The sequence below is a fragment of the Scomber scombrus genome, chromosome 3, assembly GCF_963691925.1.
Source record: "Scomber scombrus chromosome 3, fScoSco1.1, whole genome shotgun sequence".
Classification (NCBI taxonomy): Eukaryota; Metazoa; Chordata; class Actinopteri; order Scombriformes; family Scombridae; genus Scomber; species Scomber scombrus.
Window position 1 is genome coordinate 362,441 of NC_084972.1, and position 18,784 is coordinate 381,224.

Here is an 18,784-nt window from a genome sequence, read left to right on the forward strand (position 1 = left end):
GAGCACATGACATATACGCTGCTAAATAAAGGCGTCCATGCCAACAAAATCTTAAAAAAATAAATAAATAATAATATTTCATGTTATTGACCAAAATTGTAGTTTGTAAATTGAGTAGTTTAACTACAAAAAATGACCCAAAAAGTAGTTGAATTACTTGAAGCAGCACAAAATATGAATGTAGTTTAACTACCAGCAAGTTACAGCTAATTGTAGTAAAGCTGTGTAGTTCAACTACATGTAGTTTAAGTCTCCCCAACACTGCCTCTCCTCTGCTCTTCCTACTCCTACTCTATCAGACTCGGTCATTTTAATGGGCCATGATGCAGGATCGCTGAAATTAAATGTTTGATCAGTCTCTGATCCATCCTGCTCTGACTCTCTGACGGGGTAGCGGGCCCCTCCCGCTCCACTGGGACTCTCTCTCTCTTCTCTCTCACCGGTAGCTTGACTCTGTCCCTTCGTTGCGGGGCAGCTCTCCCGCATCACTCTCTCTGTCACCTGACTGCAGCTGGATCTCTCTCCTCTCTGACGGAGCTACCAAACTCAACTGTTTCTATCAAAGATAACGTGTTGTGTGTCAGGCTTTTATACAAGCTAATGGACGTTAACATTAGAGCTGACCTGTTAGGTTACGTTACAAGGCTGCGCTGTTTCTATAACCAGTGGTGTGTCATCATGCATTACAGGAGTCAATATATATTGATAATGGGATTTCAGAAAAATGTTTATATAGGCTATGACACACAGACTAAATTGTAATATAGTGGACCAAATGCATGAAAAGGTTAGGCTTTACATGCATAATCACATTGTGAAGTAAGATCTAGTTGTAGTATACTTGGCTGTTTAGTGGTAACCAACATGAATTCAGCCTCTCCTAAAAAATAAAGATCAACAATAATTGTACTTCCAGCATTATCCAACTACCAAAAAAATGTTCTCAGGTCATCCTCTCACATTTATCTGCACTTTGGTGTAAAACAGGCAACTGCTAGTAAGGCGCTACCACTGCCAGAAGTGTGTGAGTGTGTGTGTGTGTGTGTGTGTGTGTGTGTGTGTGTGTGTGTGTGTGTGTGTGTGTGTGTGTGTGTGTCGGTATCAGTGAAAACATGGAGCGGAGCTTCATTGATCAATAAACAAGCAGAATGGATTCAATAATGAGGCTCTGACACATCGTCTGAAAACAGTGCTGAGTGGATAGACTGATGTACAGATTTTTGACATGGTAAAAGTGAGGAGGTCCAAACTAATAGTTTTTAAAATATATTTCAGTATTATTTTTGACAGCGTGAGAAATAGCAGCGTGGCGTGAGTGCGTGTGAAAACGGTCATTTGCGTGAGAGTTGACAGCTCTGATGGTGATAATGTGCCAAGAAACATTTCAGTAGAAAACAACTAGCTACTAAACATGACTATAGACACTGCAGATTTTAAGCTTCCAAAAATTTACTTTGCAAATGTTTTATGAGGAAGGAAATGTTTTTAGCACATTCGTCTATTTCATTCAGTTGATCATTGTTGACCAGTATGATTGGCAGATTGATTGTTGTGCTTTGCTTTGCTGCTATCTGAAAGCCTTCTATCTGTACTGTATGTGTCTGTGTGATTACCATATGTGTTACTGATGCTGCTGCTTGGCTCAGGAGGACATATTAGACCTTCAGCTCCAGCGTAACCTGGACTACCTAGACCAGCAGGTAGGAAGACACACACACAGTTGTTTGTCCTTTTATATTTCAAACACTGTGTTTATCCCAGTCAATGATTCTTCTTTTATTCATTCTTTCCTTAAAAATGGTTTGCTTGTCTTCACATTAATTTTATTAACATGACAAACAAGGTTCCAGTATTGTTCCACTCATGTATTTCCCAAACCTACCTCTCTTCTCTTTAGCCCCCATCTTGTTTGCATGTGGTGTACTCACCATAATGTCACTCAGATTCTATGTTCTCCATCATTCCTTCCTAAAATCTAATTCCCACATCCATATGGCTGTGAGGGTCATCTACATTTTGTCATCTGCCCATGTCCACAAGGGTCCATAACCTTTTCATCCAAGACACTATCCAGCCTAAAACTAATTTTTGTACATGACAATGTTTTTAATTGTGGGTGCAGAATTTGCATTACTACAAAGATTATTCTGCTTGAAGCAGATGCCAGTGTCTCTTGAGTATCTATTTTATTAGTAAAGCACAATGATTACATTCAGATGAGAAATAAGCCTGGCATGGATTAGATCAGAGTGAGTATTGGTACATTGTATGGCTTTCTAAATTATAGTCTGGTAGACCGTTGCGGCACTTCTAATCCAGAGGGTGTCCAGAATGTTGGCGACCTAGTGTTAATACATTCATTTTTATTGAAATGTGGGAGTTGTTGTATATATTGAGCCCAAAAATTACCCCTGAGAGCAGGAGGACACTTAATAAAATAATACATTTATGTATAGACGTTGATAACTGTACATATAGAGCCTAGAGGCAGCATTGTTGTTCTGTCCAGTAAAAACATGAAGCTTCACTTTACATTCAGACAGACGTATGTGTCAGCTACAACTGTTAGATTTCATCTGTGAGACCAAAGGGAATTATGTCATATTTCAAAATGCTGCACATTTGAGCTAGGGGTAAATCACCAAAAAGCTGCACAGATCAGTTCATTGGATGATTTTCAATTAGCTTTTTTGTAGTTTTGCAGATGGGAAGTTACAATTACAAAGATGCGCTCACAAGTTTTGAATTACAGTTTTACAAGTGCAAATCATAGTCTGCTCTTCTTTGGATATATGGCACTATTGATGTTTTTTTTTTTCTTTTGATAATCAAGTACTTGTGTTTTAGCCTCAAAAACTGTCCCAGTGGGATATTATATTATGTTCGGATGATTGGTAGCAGCATGCAATATTGAATTCCATGTTTTTTTGGTAAATAAAAGAGTGAATGGCTCTAGTTTCATATTTTTTTATGATAAGATCCAAATAATTGATTTTGTCAGTGCTTTGTTCACAGGTTAATTTCAGGAAATTTGAGCTGTTAAGATATGACACAAAGTCCATCAATTCCTCTTGCATCCCTTCCCAAAATAACAGGATGTTGCCAAAGTACAGTTTATATAGTCTGATCGTTGAGTGATATGGATTGTTATTGGGATCATGTATAATAGTTTCTTCCCATTTTCCCACAATCAGTCTAGCTGAAGAGGGTGCTTTCGCTGCCCCATTGCAGTCCCAGCTCGTTGGGACTGCAAATCTCAACCATATTGCATATGGTTGAGATTTACAACAAGGTATAGCAGTTCTAGCAGGCATGCATTAGGAGGACTTGGTGTTTTTTTCTATCTTGGATAGGTAATAGGCAGCAAAGTTTAGAGCATCTTCATGGGGAATGCAACCATATACGTTTTTAACATCAAGGGAAAACAGTGTTGTGTTCCTTGCCACTATTCAAAGTACAATCACAAGACAATAAAGTACATATTTTGTGTAAGGTAAGCAGGTAAATCTCTCACAAGTCTTTCACAAAGAAGTAAACATATTTGACAATGAGACAGAGACTAAGACTATTGACCTGAGAAGGGGTTCTATAGGATGCTTTTGAATTTTGGGAAGGCTATAAATAATAGGGGTGACTGGGTACTGGTTAGTCAGGTAGGCATGCTCCTTTTTGTGATCCAGTTTGATTCAAATGCAAACAACTGGCAAATGTATGATGTGCAGCCTTTTCATATTTCTGGAACATAAGTTGAATAGGCTTATATGTAAATACAATTATTAGGAAGAAAAAATAACCAATAAGGCTATTACTAATGAACAAAATGCCTGAAGTTTTGATTTGTTCGTCTTGAATTTGAACTTGACCATCAATGAACTATAACATCACTACAGTAGTCTATATCTATCTATCTACTATAGTCATCACACCACCAAAACCAAATCTGTGCCCTTACCTGTACAGTCTTGTTCACCTCTTCTTAGGGTCATCTGTCATATCTATACACACAATCATTGTCTCCATTCACCTCACATGGAGCTATAAAAGTCCTCTCATTGTGTGGTTTTGCTGTGATAATTATTGGTTTCAGGCACACTGTTTTCAGTCATAACACTCAAAGTCATCCTGCATCATTTGATCACAATCCCACTCAATCACAGATCTCAGAAATCAAGATGACTCAGAGGACAACTCTGAGTATCGTGAGTGTTTGCATAGCAGGGGTGAAAGCAACATTCCCCTAAATTATTCTCCAGTACTTTAACAGATGACAGTGTAGCAACAGGTATGCATTTATTCTATGTATGCATTATTATTGTATGCATTATCAGTATCAAAATGGTGTTTGTATGAGGCCGAGGAATGGCTTCATGGAATTCCTTTCCATGTGGCTGCTAGCAGATGTTCCATATCTTATTTGTAAAGAATCTTAATTGCCTGTCATTGGTTGCAGAACACATGAACGCTTAGCCAGAAAAATAAGTACTAATAGTTCATTAAAATAGATCATAATCATTTATTTGTTGGCAAAAGTTGTCTTCATTTAGTCACTGATTAGTGTATATGCTGATTGGTTCATGCTGATCATTGAGGTCATTTGTTCCATCTTTGTTTTCACAGGTGCCTCCTTTTCATGATGTCTATAGCAGAGAGTTACACCCCACGCTGAAGCTCAATGAGATTGAAACCAGTGTAAGACGTAGCAAAACACACATATTTAGATATGAACACATATATAAATATAATATAAACACATAGAGCTTCATGCGAGAATGTTTTTGTATTCTTATTGTAAAACTCACTTCATCTAGGTTCACATTACAGGCCTTGATGCTCAATTCCAATGTTTCTTTTTGAAGAAACATTGGAATGTATGTGGCACATGTATGTGGTTCTGGTGTGAGGTCTGACACTGTTAAGCATGTACAGATTTAACTAAAATATGATCTGATCATAAGAAAAATAACAATGAAATTTATTGTCATTTTTGTAACAGTGAAATCAGGAACATGAATAGCTATGCTAGCGTATATAGGTGCATAAAGATGATGAGGATGACAATGAGAACGAGAAGGTGAAAAACTTGATCAACCAATCAATCAATCTGTATTTATATAGTGCCAAATCACAACAATAGTCATCTCAAGGCACTTTTCACATAGAGCAGGTCTAGACTGTACTCTTTAATTTAATTCAAAGAGACCCAAAGACGTTCCTCATCCTCATGAATTGCAATCTGAGCATTCTGACAAAGGTCACACAGCCAGAGATCAAATGTGAATCAGATCTAGGACCATATATGCATGAAGCTCAGATCTGATTTAAAAACAAATCTTTGTTTGGTTAGTTCAAAACAACATCTAGCAGGAGAGAGAAGCACAGTGACAATCAATCAATCAATAAACATTGAAAATAATATGAGTGGTGACGGCAGTCTCTGAGCATTTCCGAGTCCTAATGTCAATACTTATACGACAGAGCACAGAGAACTCTGGGGAAGAAGTTCAAGTTAGAGAATGCATTAATAGTACAGGAATGTGAATGGATTAGAGAGAAAGAGGAGGAGAGAAGAGCTCAGTTCATCATGGGCTTCCCCCGGCAGTCTAAGCCTATAGCAGCATAAACTAGGAGCTGGTCCAAGACAAGCCTGGCCGGCCCTAACTATAAGCTTTATCAAATATGAAAGTTTGAAGCCTACTCTTAAACATAGAGAAGGTGTGCAGCCAGATTCCAAGATCTGTTGGACACCTTGAGAGCAGAAAAGTGGATGCAGCTGATTATTGAACATGGTTCAAGAATGACATGTTTGTCAGCTTTCACGTATGGTTGTACATTTCTGTTGTCTATATGCTTTTGAATCTATACTTGATTCTATACTGAAATCATGTACTCACACATTCATGTGCTCCTTGTTTTATCTGTTGGGTTCTACAAAATAAATGTGGTTATCACCTGTTGTCCTATCTGACAGAAACTCTTGGGTCGACTGTGTGAGCAGAACAGAATTTTGAAAGACCATGAGGCTGTTGTCCACAGATTGAGAATGGACAAGGTACTTTGTTTTTTTTACTCACAGTATTATATCATATATCATTATTATATCATATTTAAACAGATACACACAGTGAAGACATACATTGAAAGTTGTACAAACAGTGTGTGTGTATTTCACTTTTGTGGCCACTCACTATATGCAGTAAAGAGCTTGTGAGCTTGTCATTTCCAATAAACTTTTCAGTCTTGGCTTGCCATGCCTTATGTTCTCAGGATAGCCTAGAGGAGGCACTGGTGGGAACTCATCAGGAGATGGAGCTGTACCATAACCAGCCTCTGGCCATGGAAAAGCTGCAGTTCAAAAAGGAAACCCTACAGAACAAGCTCATCAACATCAGAGGAGAGCTCTCCCAGGCCTCCAGTGTAAGACACATTATCACATATTTATAAGTCTATCTTTGATCTAACAAAAATACATGGATGTATACTGATTGACAAATTCAATTTAAAATATTCTTAAAAACCTCTGAAATTTCCGAAGAGGCACTTTGGTCTTTATGTTTTGTAATATAGCCATGTTTTTTGTGTCTATCATTTCCAATCTTAGTCACTTACGTTCTTGAGTCATGTTATACTGCAACAGCAAATTAGAGCAGCTACACAAGTGACTGCACAAGTTTTAATTTAGTGCCTAGTTCAACTAAACAATATAAACCACTTTGGAATTGAAAATAAGATGAACATTAAGGTTACTACCCAAACTACAGTCATGTGAAAAAATTAGGACACCCTATGAAAGCATGTGTGTGTTTTTTTAAACATATTTGGACATATGGATATTTCATATTTTAATTTTAACAACACTGAGAGATTCAAGTAATATGACTAAACAATTAAAACAGAACAAAATACTTTTAAAAACTTTCTGTAAAATGTTATTTAAAAAAAAAATGCAATTTCTGGTGAGGAATAAATTATGACACCGCCACATTCATTCCCACTGCAATGGCTTAAATCACACACAGGTGTATCACATCAGGTGCACATGATCAGAACAATGTTACTCATCATTTTGAAAGAGGCTTGCCCTATTTAAACCTCAGACATTTGACATGAGAGTGAGCACCATGGTGAGATCAAAAGAGCTGTCTGAGGTCTTCAGAAAGAAGATTGTAGCAGCGTATGAGTCTGGTAAGGGATTTAGATCTCAAAAGAATTTGAAATCAGCCATTCCACTGTTCAGAAAATAGTCTACAAGTGGGGGACATTCAAAACAACTGCCAACATGCCCATGTCTGGCCGTCCAAGCAAGTTCACCCCGAGAGCAGACCGCAAGATGCCAAAAGTAGTCACCAAAAACCCTAAAATGTCATCACGGCACCTACAGCAGACTCTTGCTATTGTTGATGTGAAAGTACATGCCACTACAATCAGAAAGAGACTACACAAGTTTCATTTTCATGTGCAGGATGAGGAAACCTTTGCTCTCTAAGAAAAATGTGAAGGCCAGACTGAAGTTTGCCAGAGAGAACATAGACAGGACTTCTGGAATAATGTTCTTTGGACAGATGAGTCTAAAATTGAATTATTTGGACACCAGAACAGAGGACATGTTTGGCGGTAACCAAATACAGCATTCCAGGAAAAGAACCTCATACCAACTGTGAAGCACGGAGGTGGAAGTGTCATGGTTTGGGGATGCTTTGCTGTAGCAGGACCTGGCCAGCTCACCATCATAGAATCCACCATGAATTCTACCGTGTATCAGAGGGTGCTTGAGGAACATAAAAAAAAATTGAAGCTGAAGCGGAACTGGACCCTGCAACATGACAATGACCCAAATCATACCAGTAAATCCACCAAGGACTCGCTGAAAACTAACAAATGGAGAGTCCTGGAATGGCCGAGTCAAAGCCCAGTTCTTAATCCCATTGAGATGCTTTGGGGTGACTTGAAACGGGCTGTACATGCAAAAAAAAACGTCAAACATCTCACAGCTGAAAGAATACTGCGTTGAGGAGTGGGGCGAACTTTCCTCAGACCGATGTCAGAGACGGGTAGATGGCTACAAGAAGCGTCTCACTGAAGTTATTTCAGCCAAATGGGGTAACACTATAGCTATTAGGGGGTAGGGTGTCCTAACTTCAGAATACACATTTTTGTTGATATTTTTTGTTTAATGAGTAAAAACAAGGTTAATTGTGTTGTTTACCTGCACTTGAATCACTTTCTTTTCCAGAGATAAATAAAAACAAGATTAGACATCGATAGTGAAGGAATCCGATGGCTCTGTTATGCTGCTGGGGCACATTTTGTTTTCATGGTTTGGGTCCACTTAGAGGAAAGGGTCACTGCCGATCAATACAAAGTTGTTCCAGGTGATCACCTTTATAGGAGTGGTCTCTTCCAGGATGAAAATGCCCATATACTGTACATAGAGAATGAGGGCTCACTTGAATGGTTTCATCAGTATGAAAATTATGTGAATCATATGATATGGCCTTCACCACATCTCAACCCATATAAAAACCTATGGTAAAAGTTTTGGTCCGACTTGTTAGACAGCGCTCTCTGACACCATCATCAAAACACCAAAAGAAGGCATCTGCCTTGAATGGTATTTTTCTCTCCAATAGAGTCCCAGAGAGTTGTAGAATCAATGCCAAGGTGCACTGAAAATGTTTTGGTGGCACATGGTGGCCCAACACCATACTATGGCACTTTATGGTGTTTATTCCTTTTAATTTGTCCCCATCTGTAGTGGACAGTGGACAGTACAGTGTACATCCAGATGTATTCATGTTCTTCAGTTACACAGCTGTGTCTACCAGTGGTGCCACTTTTCTTTTTTTAAAATACTTTATTTAACAGGTTTTCAGTTATATAAACAATCAAACATAAACAGACATACAGAATGTCAGAAAACATAATCCCATATACCTCCCCATAACCCTCCCCATATGCCTCCCCTTGGGACCAAGAGTACATGGAAATTAAAAAAGAATAGAAAAGAAAAAAAAAAGAGACCCATCGACATTTGACAAGATTTCAGACTTGCAACGACCATAGTGATCTTGAAATGATGATAATGATGACCGATTAGGCATACACAAAGCATGGCAGAGTTTGAAAAGGGAAGGAGTGAAAGAGTCCATTGTTAAAACTGTCAGAGTCGAAGTACACTATCGGTGGACCAGTCAGATGTCAAGCTGACATGATCTATTAGAAATGTAACTTCTTCACATATTCAATAAATGGAGACCACACCCTCTCAAATTTGTCATTTGACCCATTCAAAGTATGTCTGATTTTTTCAAGTTGGAGCAGAGACAGTACCTCCTGGATCCATCTTCTAAAAGGTGGACATTTGTTGGATTTCCAGTTCATTAAGATCATCCTGCGCGCTATGAGGCTACTGAATGCTATTGCCCTCTTTTGTGTATTTGTGATATGTAATTCCATGGGTGTGACTCCAAAGATGGCAGTGAATGGGTTAGGTCTGAGAGATGCATTACATAGAGCTGATAAACAATCAAATATGGAGCACCAGAAATTTGTGAGGCGGGGGCAGGACCAAAACATATGGCCTAATGACACTGAGTTAGCACATCTGGGACAGATGGGATGAATAGATGGATATATCTTTGCTAATCTGTCATTAGAGTAGTGAATTCTGTTGAGGACCTTAAATTGTAGTAACCCATGTCTTATGCATATAGAAGAGGAGTGTATGTTAGTAATGCATTTAGCCCAGACATCATCTGAAGTTGTAATACCTAGGTCCTGTTCCCAGGCTTCTCATATTTTAGTTTGCGATGGAGGGTCGATGTTCTGGATTATTCTATAAATCTTAGAAATTAGACCCCTGTTCCAAGGGTTTAAGTTTAGCAAGTCATGCGAAAAATCCTTGTCTGGCGGCTTGGGGTAAGAATCAAAGTGTTTGGAAGCGAAACTACGGACTTGGAGGTATCTGAAAAAGTGTGATTTTGGGACATTGTGTTCTTTTACAAGGAATTCAAAAGATAGAAAGGAATTGTCATCAAATAAATCATCAAAAAAGACCAATCCATGTCGGTGCCAGCCAGTAAAGTTCGAATCAGTTTGGGAAGGTGCGAAAAGATGGTTATGGGACACAGGAGAAAGGCCGCTCATCTGATTGAGGTTAAAATGCTTGCAAAATTGTACCCAAATTATAATGGAGCTTGAAACAACAGGATTGGCGAAAATCTTGCTGTTGGTACATAGTGACAGTGGAGCCGTTACAAGAGAGATTGGTGATATCGCTGCGTGTGATGAGAGTTCCATTGTTGCCCAGGCGGGCCCGTCATTATCGGAAAATGTTGTTACCCAATATGCCAATTTGGAAATGTTTGATTCCCAATAGTAATATAGAAAATTTGGGAGACCCAATCCTCCTTCAGATTTAGGCCTTTCGAGATAAATCCTCTTCATTTGGGGTGTTGAATGGTTCCAAATGAAAGTTGAAATATATTTATGTAATTTAACAAATAAATGTTTTGGGAGCCAGACAGGAATTGCCACAAACAGATACAGGAATCTCGGTAACACTGTCATCTTAAGGGCATTAATGCGGCCTGCTAGTGAGATCGGAAGGCGTGACCACCTTTCTAAATCTTTTTTCGTGCGTTCTAATAAACTGTCGAAGTTTGCCGCTTTGAGTGTTTTGAATGAGCTGGTCACATTCTCACCTAGATACTTAAAGGACTGATGTTCAGTTTTAAAGGGGAAGGAGTCATAATTTAGTGCTTTGCTCATGTCATTAATAGGGAATAATAGGCTTTTTGTTAGATTTAATTTATAACCTGAAAAACTCCCAAATTCCTGTAATAAAAGTAAAAGGTGAGGTATAGACTGAATCGGATCGGTAACAAAAAGAAGTAGGTCATCCGCATATAGCGCAGCCTTATGAATTGTCCAAATCCAAATTTCTTCATGACTGCGTGCAGGTATTCCCACTCTATTCTATCAAAGGCCTTTTCGGCGTCAAGTGATAGGATTACCTCAGGCAGCTGTATTGGGTGAGTGGAGTACATTACATTAAAGAGCCGCCTCGTATTAAAAAATGGCTGCCGACCTGGAATAAAACCAGTTTGGTCCTGGTGAATAAGTGTTGGTATCACATCATTCAATCGGTTTGCCAGCGATTTAGTCAGGATTTTATAGTCACAACAGAGGAGACTGATGGGCCTGTAGGATGAGCAGTCAAGTGGATTCTTGTCTTTCTTCAATATAAGTGATATAGTCGCTTGGGTGAGGGTTGGTGGTAGGCTGCCATATTCTAAAGTTTCATCATACATTGATTTCATAATAGGTAATAATTTGGATGCAAATGTCTTGTAATATTCAATGGGAAACCCATCGGGTCCAGGGGCCCGTCCTCTCTGCATGGAGTTAATCGCAACTCGTATCTCGTTAGCGGTGAGAGGTTGATCAAGCGAAGTTTGAGCATCTGAATTAAGAGTGGGAATATTTAGAGAGTCTAAGAAGGATTGTATTGAACATGCAGTTGCATCAGTATTCGATGTATATAGGTCTGAGTAATACTTTCTGAACTGACTGTTAATAAGTTTTGGGTCACATGTAGTTACGCCTGAACCAACGTTTATTTCTGTGATTTGAGAGTTACTGTTTGTTTGACGGAGTTGATGAGTGAGTAGTCGACCTGCTTTCTCACCATGTTCGTAAAGTTTTTGTTTAGTTTTAAGTAAGTTTCTTACTGCTTGGTTGGTGCAGAGGTTATTGAATTCCATCTGAAGCAAAGTGCGTTCTTTCTGTAACTCTGATTTGGCAGATGTTGAGTATTTTTTATCAATGTCCAAAATGGACTGTTCAATTTCTAAGAGACGTTTATTGCGTAGTTTATTCTGATGGGCTGAATATGAAATTATCTGGCCTCTAATGTAGACTCTTTGTGTTTCCCATAGAATGCGTCGTGATATGTCTGGACAATCATTTGTTTCTAGAAAGAGGTCAATTTGCTCTGCAACAAATTTCTTAAATTCAGTACATAGCAACAGAGAAGGGTCAAGCTGCCACGTTCGTTGGGGCTGGGCATTATCTGGAAAACGGATGTCCAATTGTACAGGAGAGTGATCTGATATCACAATACTGTGGTACTTAGAGATGGTAACATGTGGATAGAGATTATCGTTAATTAAAAAATAGTCTATCCTTGAGTAGCTTTTGTGGACAGGTGAAAAAAAAGAGAATTGTTTCGTATCCAGATTTAGTTTCCTCCATGGATCTGTGAAGCTGTAAGACTGCATGAAAGACCGAAGGACACCACCTGATTTAGACAGTTGGCTGTCCGGTTTGGGATTAGATCTATCCAATTGTGGGTGCAGTACGCAATTTAAATCTCCGGCCATGATAAGCTGATGGGTGTTGACATCAGGTAAAGAGGCAATTAATTTAGTAAAGAACTGTGGATCATCCCAGTTGGGGCCATAAATATTTACAAGGATAATTGGGGAATTACAAAGTTTACCTATTAATATAATGAATCTACCATTGGAGTCTGTAATAATAATTGTGGAAAGCTAACAAACAATAGTAAGAAAATGAAAACTCTTGGTACCCATCCCCGCAGGCTAACAGCCCATCAAGTAGGTTGCTCCATCTCCAGGCGAGCATACCATCAACAAGGACACTTGGTACTAAACTAAACACTAAGGGAGCTATGCATGAGTCAAACAATGCAGAGAAGTAACTGTCCTCAAAACTAGAATTCCCAAAATTAGTTGCTATAAAAGCTGCTATACGTCGAAAATAAATAATAGAATAAAAAATAAATAAATAAATAAAAAAACAAAACTGAGAAAAAGAAAGAGAAAAAAAATAAATAAAATAAAAATAAATAATAATATTAATAATTTAAATAAATAAATAATAAAACAAAAAAACCCCAAAAAAACGGATGAACAGATATAAATTTAGAGGGATTCATGTAAGTAAAATAAACTGAAGATAAACCAAAAGTGGAGAGAGTGCCAATCAGACTACAAAGCCACTCGAAATGAATCCCCCCTGCTGATTTTGGAGATAACATAAATAACTGAATGACTACAAGAAGAGTAATGAAGTAGCACAGTGGGGGAGAAAGCTGATTACCAACATATTAATAATTTACGAACTAAGTCGCACAAACAAACCTGTGACAGAAGAAACATTGTCACATCGATTAATGTCAGCTTTCAACACTGTTATAGTTTAGCAAATCTGGCCGTGTGTCACATATGCGGCATCATCACTGTTACCTGAGTCCCCAGACTGTAAGCGTCCGATAATGTACTCCTTTGCCTCAGCCGGGTTATTGAATGAACTCTGTTCACCGTTTGGGCCAGTGATTTTCAACGTCGCGGGAAACAGGAGGCCAAACCTGGTGTTAGGGCAGCGGCTCAGCAGCTCTCTTGCTTCTCTGAAGGCAGCCCGACGCTTCCTCACAGCAGCAGTGTAGTCCGGATAAATGAAGATCCGTTTGTTGTTATTCTGGATGGGGCGCTGGCTTGATGCTTTTCTCAGGATATCCATCTTTTCCTGGAAATAGTGGAACTTAACAACAATCGGCCGTGGGGGATCCCCCTGTTTAGTCTTCGGCTGTAAGCTTCTGTGTGCACGGTCGAGTGTCGGGGTATAGTCCAGACCCAGTGAGTCCTGTAGTAGTTTAGCGACCGGCCGCTCAATACGGACATCCCGAAGCTTTCATCCACGCCGATAATACAACAATTATCTCTGCGTTGCCGTAAATCCAAATCTTCAGTCTTGGCTGTCAGTTGCTTGACATCGGAGGTTAATGATGTGAGCTGTGTTTCTAGCTCAGTGATCCGGTCGGAGTAATGGTTAGCCCTGTCCTCCAGGCTACGTATTGATGTAGCGTGTAGCTTTAGCTCCTGGTTAGCATTCTCCAGGGCTTCGTGTAGCTCGGAGCTAACTTTGGCCATTTCTCCACGCAGCTCTTTGGCGAGGCTTTCTATCTTAGCATGCAGGTCTGTCGACAGTGCGGCCACTGAGCCTTCTATTTTAGTCAAGACCGATTGTTCCAAGGCTTTGATGGCTTCCATGATGGTAGCGACGGCCAGATCCGGCGTACCCTTGGGGGGTCCCTTCTCAGGGGAGTCCGAGGCTTTAGTTGTAGTTGGTCTTGGCCTGTTCTTGTTGGACATGACCTTGAACGTTGCTTGATTTTAAGTTTGAAAAAACCCGAGATAAGAGGAAAAAAAAGAAAAAAAAGTGCAGCTATATTACCGTAGGAGGTTTATGGCTTATTTTACATAGGTATGGTGTTGCTCTAGAAGCTGAAATTTAGTGAAATTGTTGTTTTCATGCGGAGCTCAGGAAGGATACGTGTTCACATGTTGCTACTCTCGAGCGCCCCCCCGTGGTGCCACTTTTCTAGCTCTCAACAAAACATTTGGTGACTCAGATGTTATGATATCTTAAAATATTGATGACCCAAATGCAGAGCCAGGTTGTTAGAAAAACCTTAGCTTGCATTTAAATCTGTTTTAATTTTGACATTTATACTCGGAGAGTCAAAGTCAGTGATCTCAGAAAGGCATGATTTATTTAAGTCACCGATGTTAGAAAAAAATTCTCTGACTAGGGCTGCATTTATATATACCTCTCTTAGGCTTTAACCACCACTCGCATGGAATTTGAAGCATTAGAGGATGAGGCCAATGCCATCCATGGAGATCTATGGGAGCAGCTTAATGCAGGAGTGCAGGTAAGATGTCACATTATTTGTATTTAAGGCCCAGCTGTAATTTGTATGGGAAATGGAGGACTTGTTTCCAAAAGAATATTTGTAATATGGAATTAGACACTGAGATACTTAACAGTCAGCCATTCGACCTTTGTTTGAATGTAGCTCATCTCCCCTCTCTCATGTACTTTACCTGTCCTGACTTTCTTTTTCTTTTCCTTCTTTTTTTTTTTCAGAGCGAACTGGTTCGAAGGCACATCCAGAAAGAGTTTTGGAGAGTCCAGGATGTGTTAGAAGGATTGCACAAGAATAAGTCCTCCAGAGGCACTGACACAGCCAAGCACAGAGGTAACACATTAGAGCTGGAAAATATTCACAGTTATTAGAAATACTAGTGCTTTTTTTATGTATATTCTAATGACTCTTTCTCTTGCACAGTGGCCAGCGGTGCATCAGGCTCCTTTAGCACAAATAGTCCTGCCAGTCCCCTGAGCTCAGTAAGCCTCACCAGCCCACTCAGCCCCTTCTCCCCAGTGCCCGGCTCCCAGGCCTCCCCCACCAAACAGCTGGGCCCGGAGGTAAGCACCGGACACACCCAGCTAGGGGCCAACCCTGATCCACAACCTTGCACAAGCCCATGCTCAGAATCTAGAACAAATCCTGAAGTACATAGACGATCAAGCCCTAAACCTCGTCCTAAGTCATGTATTGTGCCTCACTTTAAATGTGACCCCAAGCCTAGGTCTAGACCCAAAAGTTACAGGGAACCTGACACAAGCCTGTATGCAGAAAGTATAAAATACTATAGTTTTGGAACCCACAAACAAACTTTTCCTCAGCCCTCCCTCGATTTCCAAAACCTTAGGGAGTCTTTGTGTAGATTACACCCTGTGATAGAGGAAACAGATCAAAAGAACTGCAGAACCATCTCAAACTCTGACCAACATGTAAATCCAGCTAAATCTAGTGCAGAAGAACAGATGAGTTTTCTCCAAGTACAATGCCAGGACTCTAAGTATACCAATAAGCATCCAGACACAGTCCAAACCCACTCGCACCTTCAAGAAGTTAGTTTGTTAAACTCAAATATTTGCAGCCAAGAAGTCAATATTGGTCTCAGAAAAGATGTCTATCCAGACTCCCACCCATCTCACTTTTCATCAGGATACCATGATGGCTTCAGAAATCTGCCCTCTAAGAGACGATTTTCTATGCCTGAATCCCAGATCCTCTTTCTCCAAGACACATATCAGACTAATGTGTTATCATTATGCCACAGCCCAGATCAGTATACACCCTGCATTAGAAGTGCTAGTCCTGAAACCCAACACCACCAGCTCGCTTTGCAATCATCCTTCTATGTTAATGCAGGTACTAGGCCACTCACCTACCCCAATACTCAAGGAGAACTTAGCACTGATCCACTGATCTATGCCATAACACAGTCTAATTCACTCAGTAAGCATTCAGGTAAAATGTTCTTGCAGACCCATCTTTAAAAAAAAAGACCGCTATTTTCCTTTTCATAGATAATTTTTAGATTGTGATCATTCTAAATTCAGTCTGTTCAGATTTATAATATGTTTTAGTGTGACTAATGATGATAACAAGAGCAGCACGAATGGCTGACTATCAAGACATGTCATCTATGGTCCTGGTCAGTGCTCATTCTTTGACTCTACAGAGATCCAATGGAATGGAGGGACTTTGCACATTTTTCTGATCTGTTTACTCAAAAAACACTCTCTGCCACCAGTGGGCTTTGGCCTAATTGACAGAAATTCGGTATTAAAAAAAGATGTTTTACCAAAGTTTCCCTTTAAGATTTTGGGGAATCATTTCATGAGTCTTGATATAGAAGCTTAAAAATTTGGCCAGATTTATGGCTATGAGTTATGTTAAGTTAATGGTTTACTTGTGCTATAATATACAGAAAAAATAGTGGAGGTGCATTCTCTCATTTAATCAGTCTTTTATAAATAACCCCCATGGTGCAAAAAAATGATCTTGCAGACCTTGGTTTACATCGGCAGACACCAGAGCATGATAAAAGTTGAATTGTTAGGTTCTCTCTCAAATAGCAATGACAAGCTTTTCTTTACCCCGTCAACGCCACCTTCAAAGATGAACCTAGTTATGTATTTCTTAGCATCGCAATGCTGTTCAAATGTTACATAGCCACATTAGCCAAAATCTGCTTAGTGACAAAATGGTGGTTGAAATATGGTGGCTGTTTCACACAGCCTTTGATGGACTGTGTGAATATAATAATTCACTGAGGGCCGTTTTTTTTCATTGTCCACCACAGGATTTTCACATCTAACTCCTTAACATGGGATTAAAACCCCATTCTGCAGAATCATACCCATGAGCCCTTTCTGCTCTGCACTTTGCATGGCTTGTTATTGCTCCTCCTGATGTGCAGCACTCTCTCTTCGTCCTACCCCTCTCCCTTTCTTCTATCTTTTGTCTCTTTCCTCCCTCCCTCCTGCCCTTACAATGATCTAGGAAAGTGTTCCCCCAAGACCTCCCCTCCCTAAGTCCTATTACCCTTTGGATCCTTCCCCCACCTTCCGTCCCTCCACCCCCCCCCTGCCCTTTGACAGCACCGCCTGGCTACGCAGCTTGGGCATCGATGATGGTAACCTTGATGATGAAGATTCTCACATCAGAAAGGTATTTGGGTGTTTCTGCCCCTGTCCTGCCTTTGCTTCACCCAGTCCTCACTTGTCCAACGCCATCCTTTAAAAACATAATTCTTAACCTCCAAAGACTCTTTCAAATTCCACATGTTCTTCTTATTTCCAGATCTCTATTTGTTCAACTGCACCCATTGCCACATATTATCCCTCTGTGTCTCCAAATCAGTCTGTATCTCACTCCCCAAAGCACATATTGCTTCAGGAAGTTTTGCTCTTTTTAATGCCTGTAATGTTACCTAGCTTGGCAGGAGCTGTGGGGTCCTCTACAGCCCGAGATCATTTGTCAGACTCTGTGTAAATATTTGTGTAGTGTCTTGGTATAGTCACACTACTTATTACTTACTTTTGAATAGGTAGTGCTGGATGCTTTGAGGTTGACCACTTTCGCCCCAGTCTCTAACGAGTCAGTGAATACAGTAACTTAAATGTGGATACTCATATCCTCTTTGTTCCTGCAGTGGTCAGCACTGGCAAGATTGTTTTTAATTTATCAATTGCAAAAAATCACAAAAACTCATTAATCAAATGCACTAATCCCTGTAATTCCACTGAAATGAACAGATTCCAGATTGAAATTTCACTGTCATACATGCTGTGGTGATTGGGCAATTATTACTGTCTGCAAGTAATTTATTGTTTCTGTCAGGTATAACAGGTGTTACATGATACACAGTAATATATGATTGTTATGCCCCAGTCTAGGGGTGCCTAGGGCATAACTTGAATAAGCCCCATTTTACCCAAATCCCAAGTAGCCACCAGCAAAATTAGGTTGTGTATAAGGAAATATAAATAAATTAATGAACCTATAGATATACATAAAATATCTGACTGAGTTATTAATCTTCAGGGTGGACCAAGGCCAAAATAACAAATAACACAATAGAACGTAAGAAAAATGCCCTTAGAAAAACAAATGACAAACCTTACATTACCTCCCTACCTAATTAAACAAGAGAAAACAAGGTTAACAAAACTGGCAGTCCACCCCTACTTCTCAAAATAAACTATCAAAACTATATCTACTATCACAACAAGACAGAACATAAGTGTGGCCGGTTGGGAGAGGAGGAGGACGGGGAAATGCCTGCTGCCACCAGACGGCTGCCATCTTGGCTCCTTTTATATCAGATGGTTCCCTGCTGCAGCCAACCACAGGCCAGGGCACGAACCTCTTCCACCAATCATAACCGCGTCATGGCACACTCCTAGTTGCATGTCAAAATCAAAAGAAAAAGACACAGGGCACACAAGCGCACACAGCAGACCGAAACAAATAACCACAGTCACAACTGATCAAATGCATTATGTGTTTAATCAAGATGGATGTGTACTGGAGTGTGCACTAAAATGACCTAGTGGTAAT

At 39.8% G+C, this 18,784-nt stretch overlaps 1 protein-coding gene across 1 annotated transcript in view; it reads left to right on the forward strand.

Moving 5' to 3' along the window:
• Positions 1–18,784, forward strand: part of plekha6 (pleckstrin homology domain containing, family A member 6) — a 61,499-nt gene that overhangs the window by 29,284 nt on the left and 13,431 nt on the right. The window contains exons 9-16 of the mRNA XM_062415730.1: positions 1,647–1,700; positions 4,618–4,689; positions 5,969–6,049; positions 6,265–6,414; positions 14,642–14,737; positions 14,953–15,064; positions 15,155–15,294; positions 17,225–17,392. Of these exons, the coding sequence (XP_062271714.1) occupies positions 1,647–1,700; positions 4,618–4,689; positions 5,969–6,049; positions 6,265–6,414; positions 14,642–14,737; positions 14,953–15,064; positions 15,155–15,294; positions 17,225–17,392 (873 nt within the window). The remainder of the gene's footprint in view (positions 1–1,646; positions 1,701–4,617; positions 4,690–5,968; positions 6,050–6,264; positions 6,415–14,641; positions 14,738–14,952; positions 15,065–15,154; positions 15,295–17,224; positions 17,393–18,784) is intronic.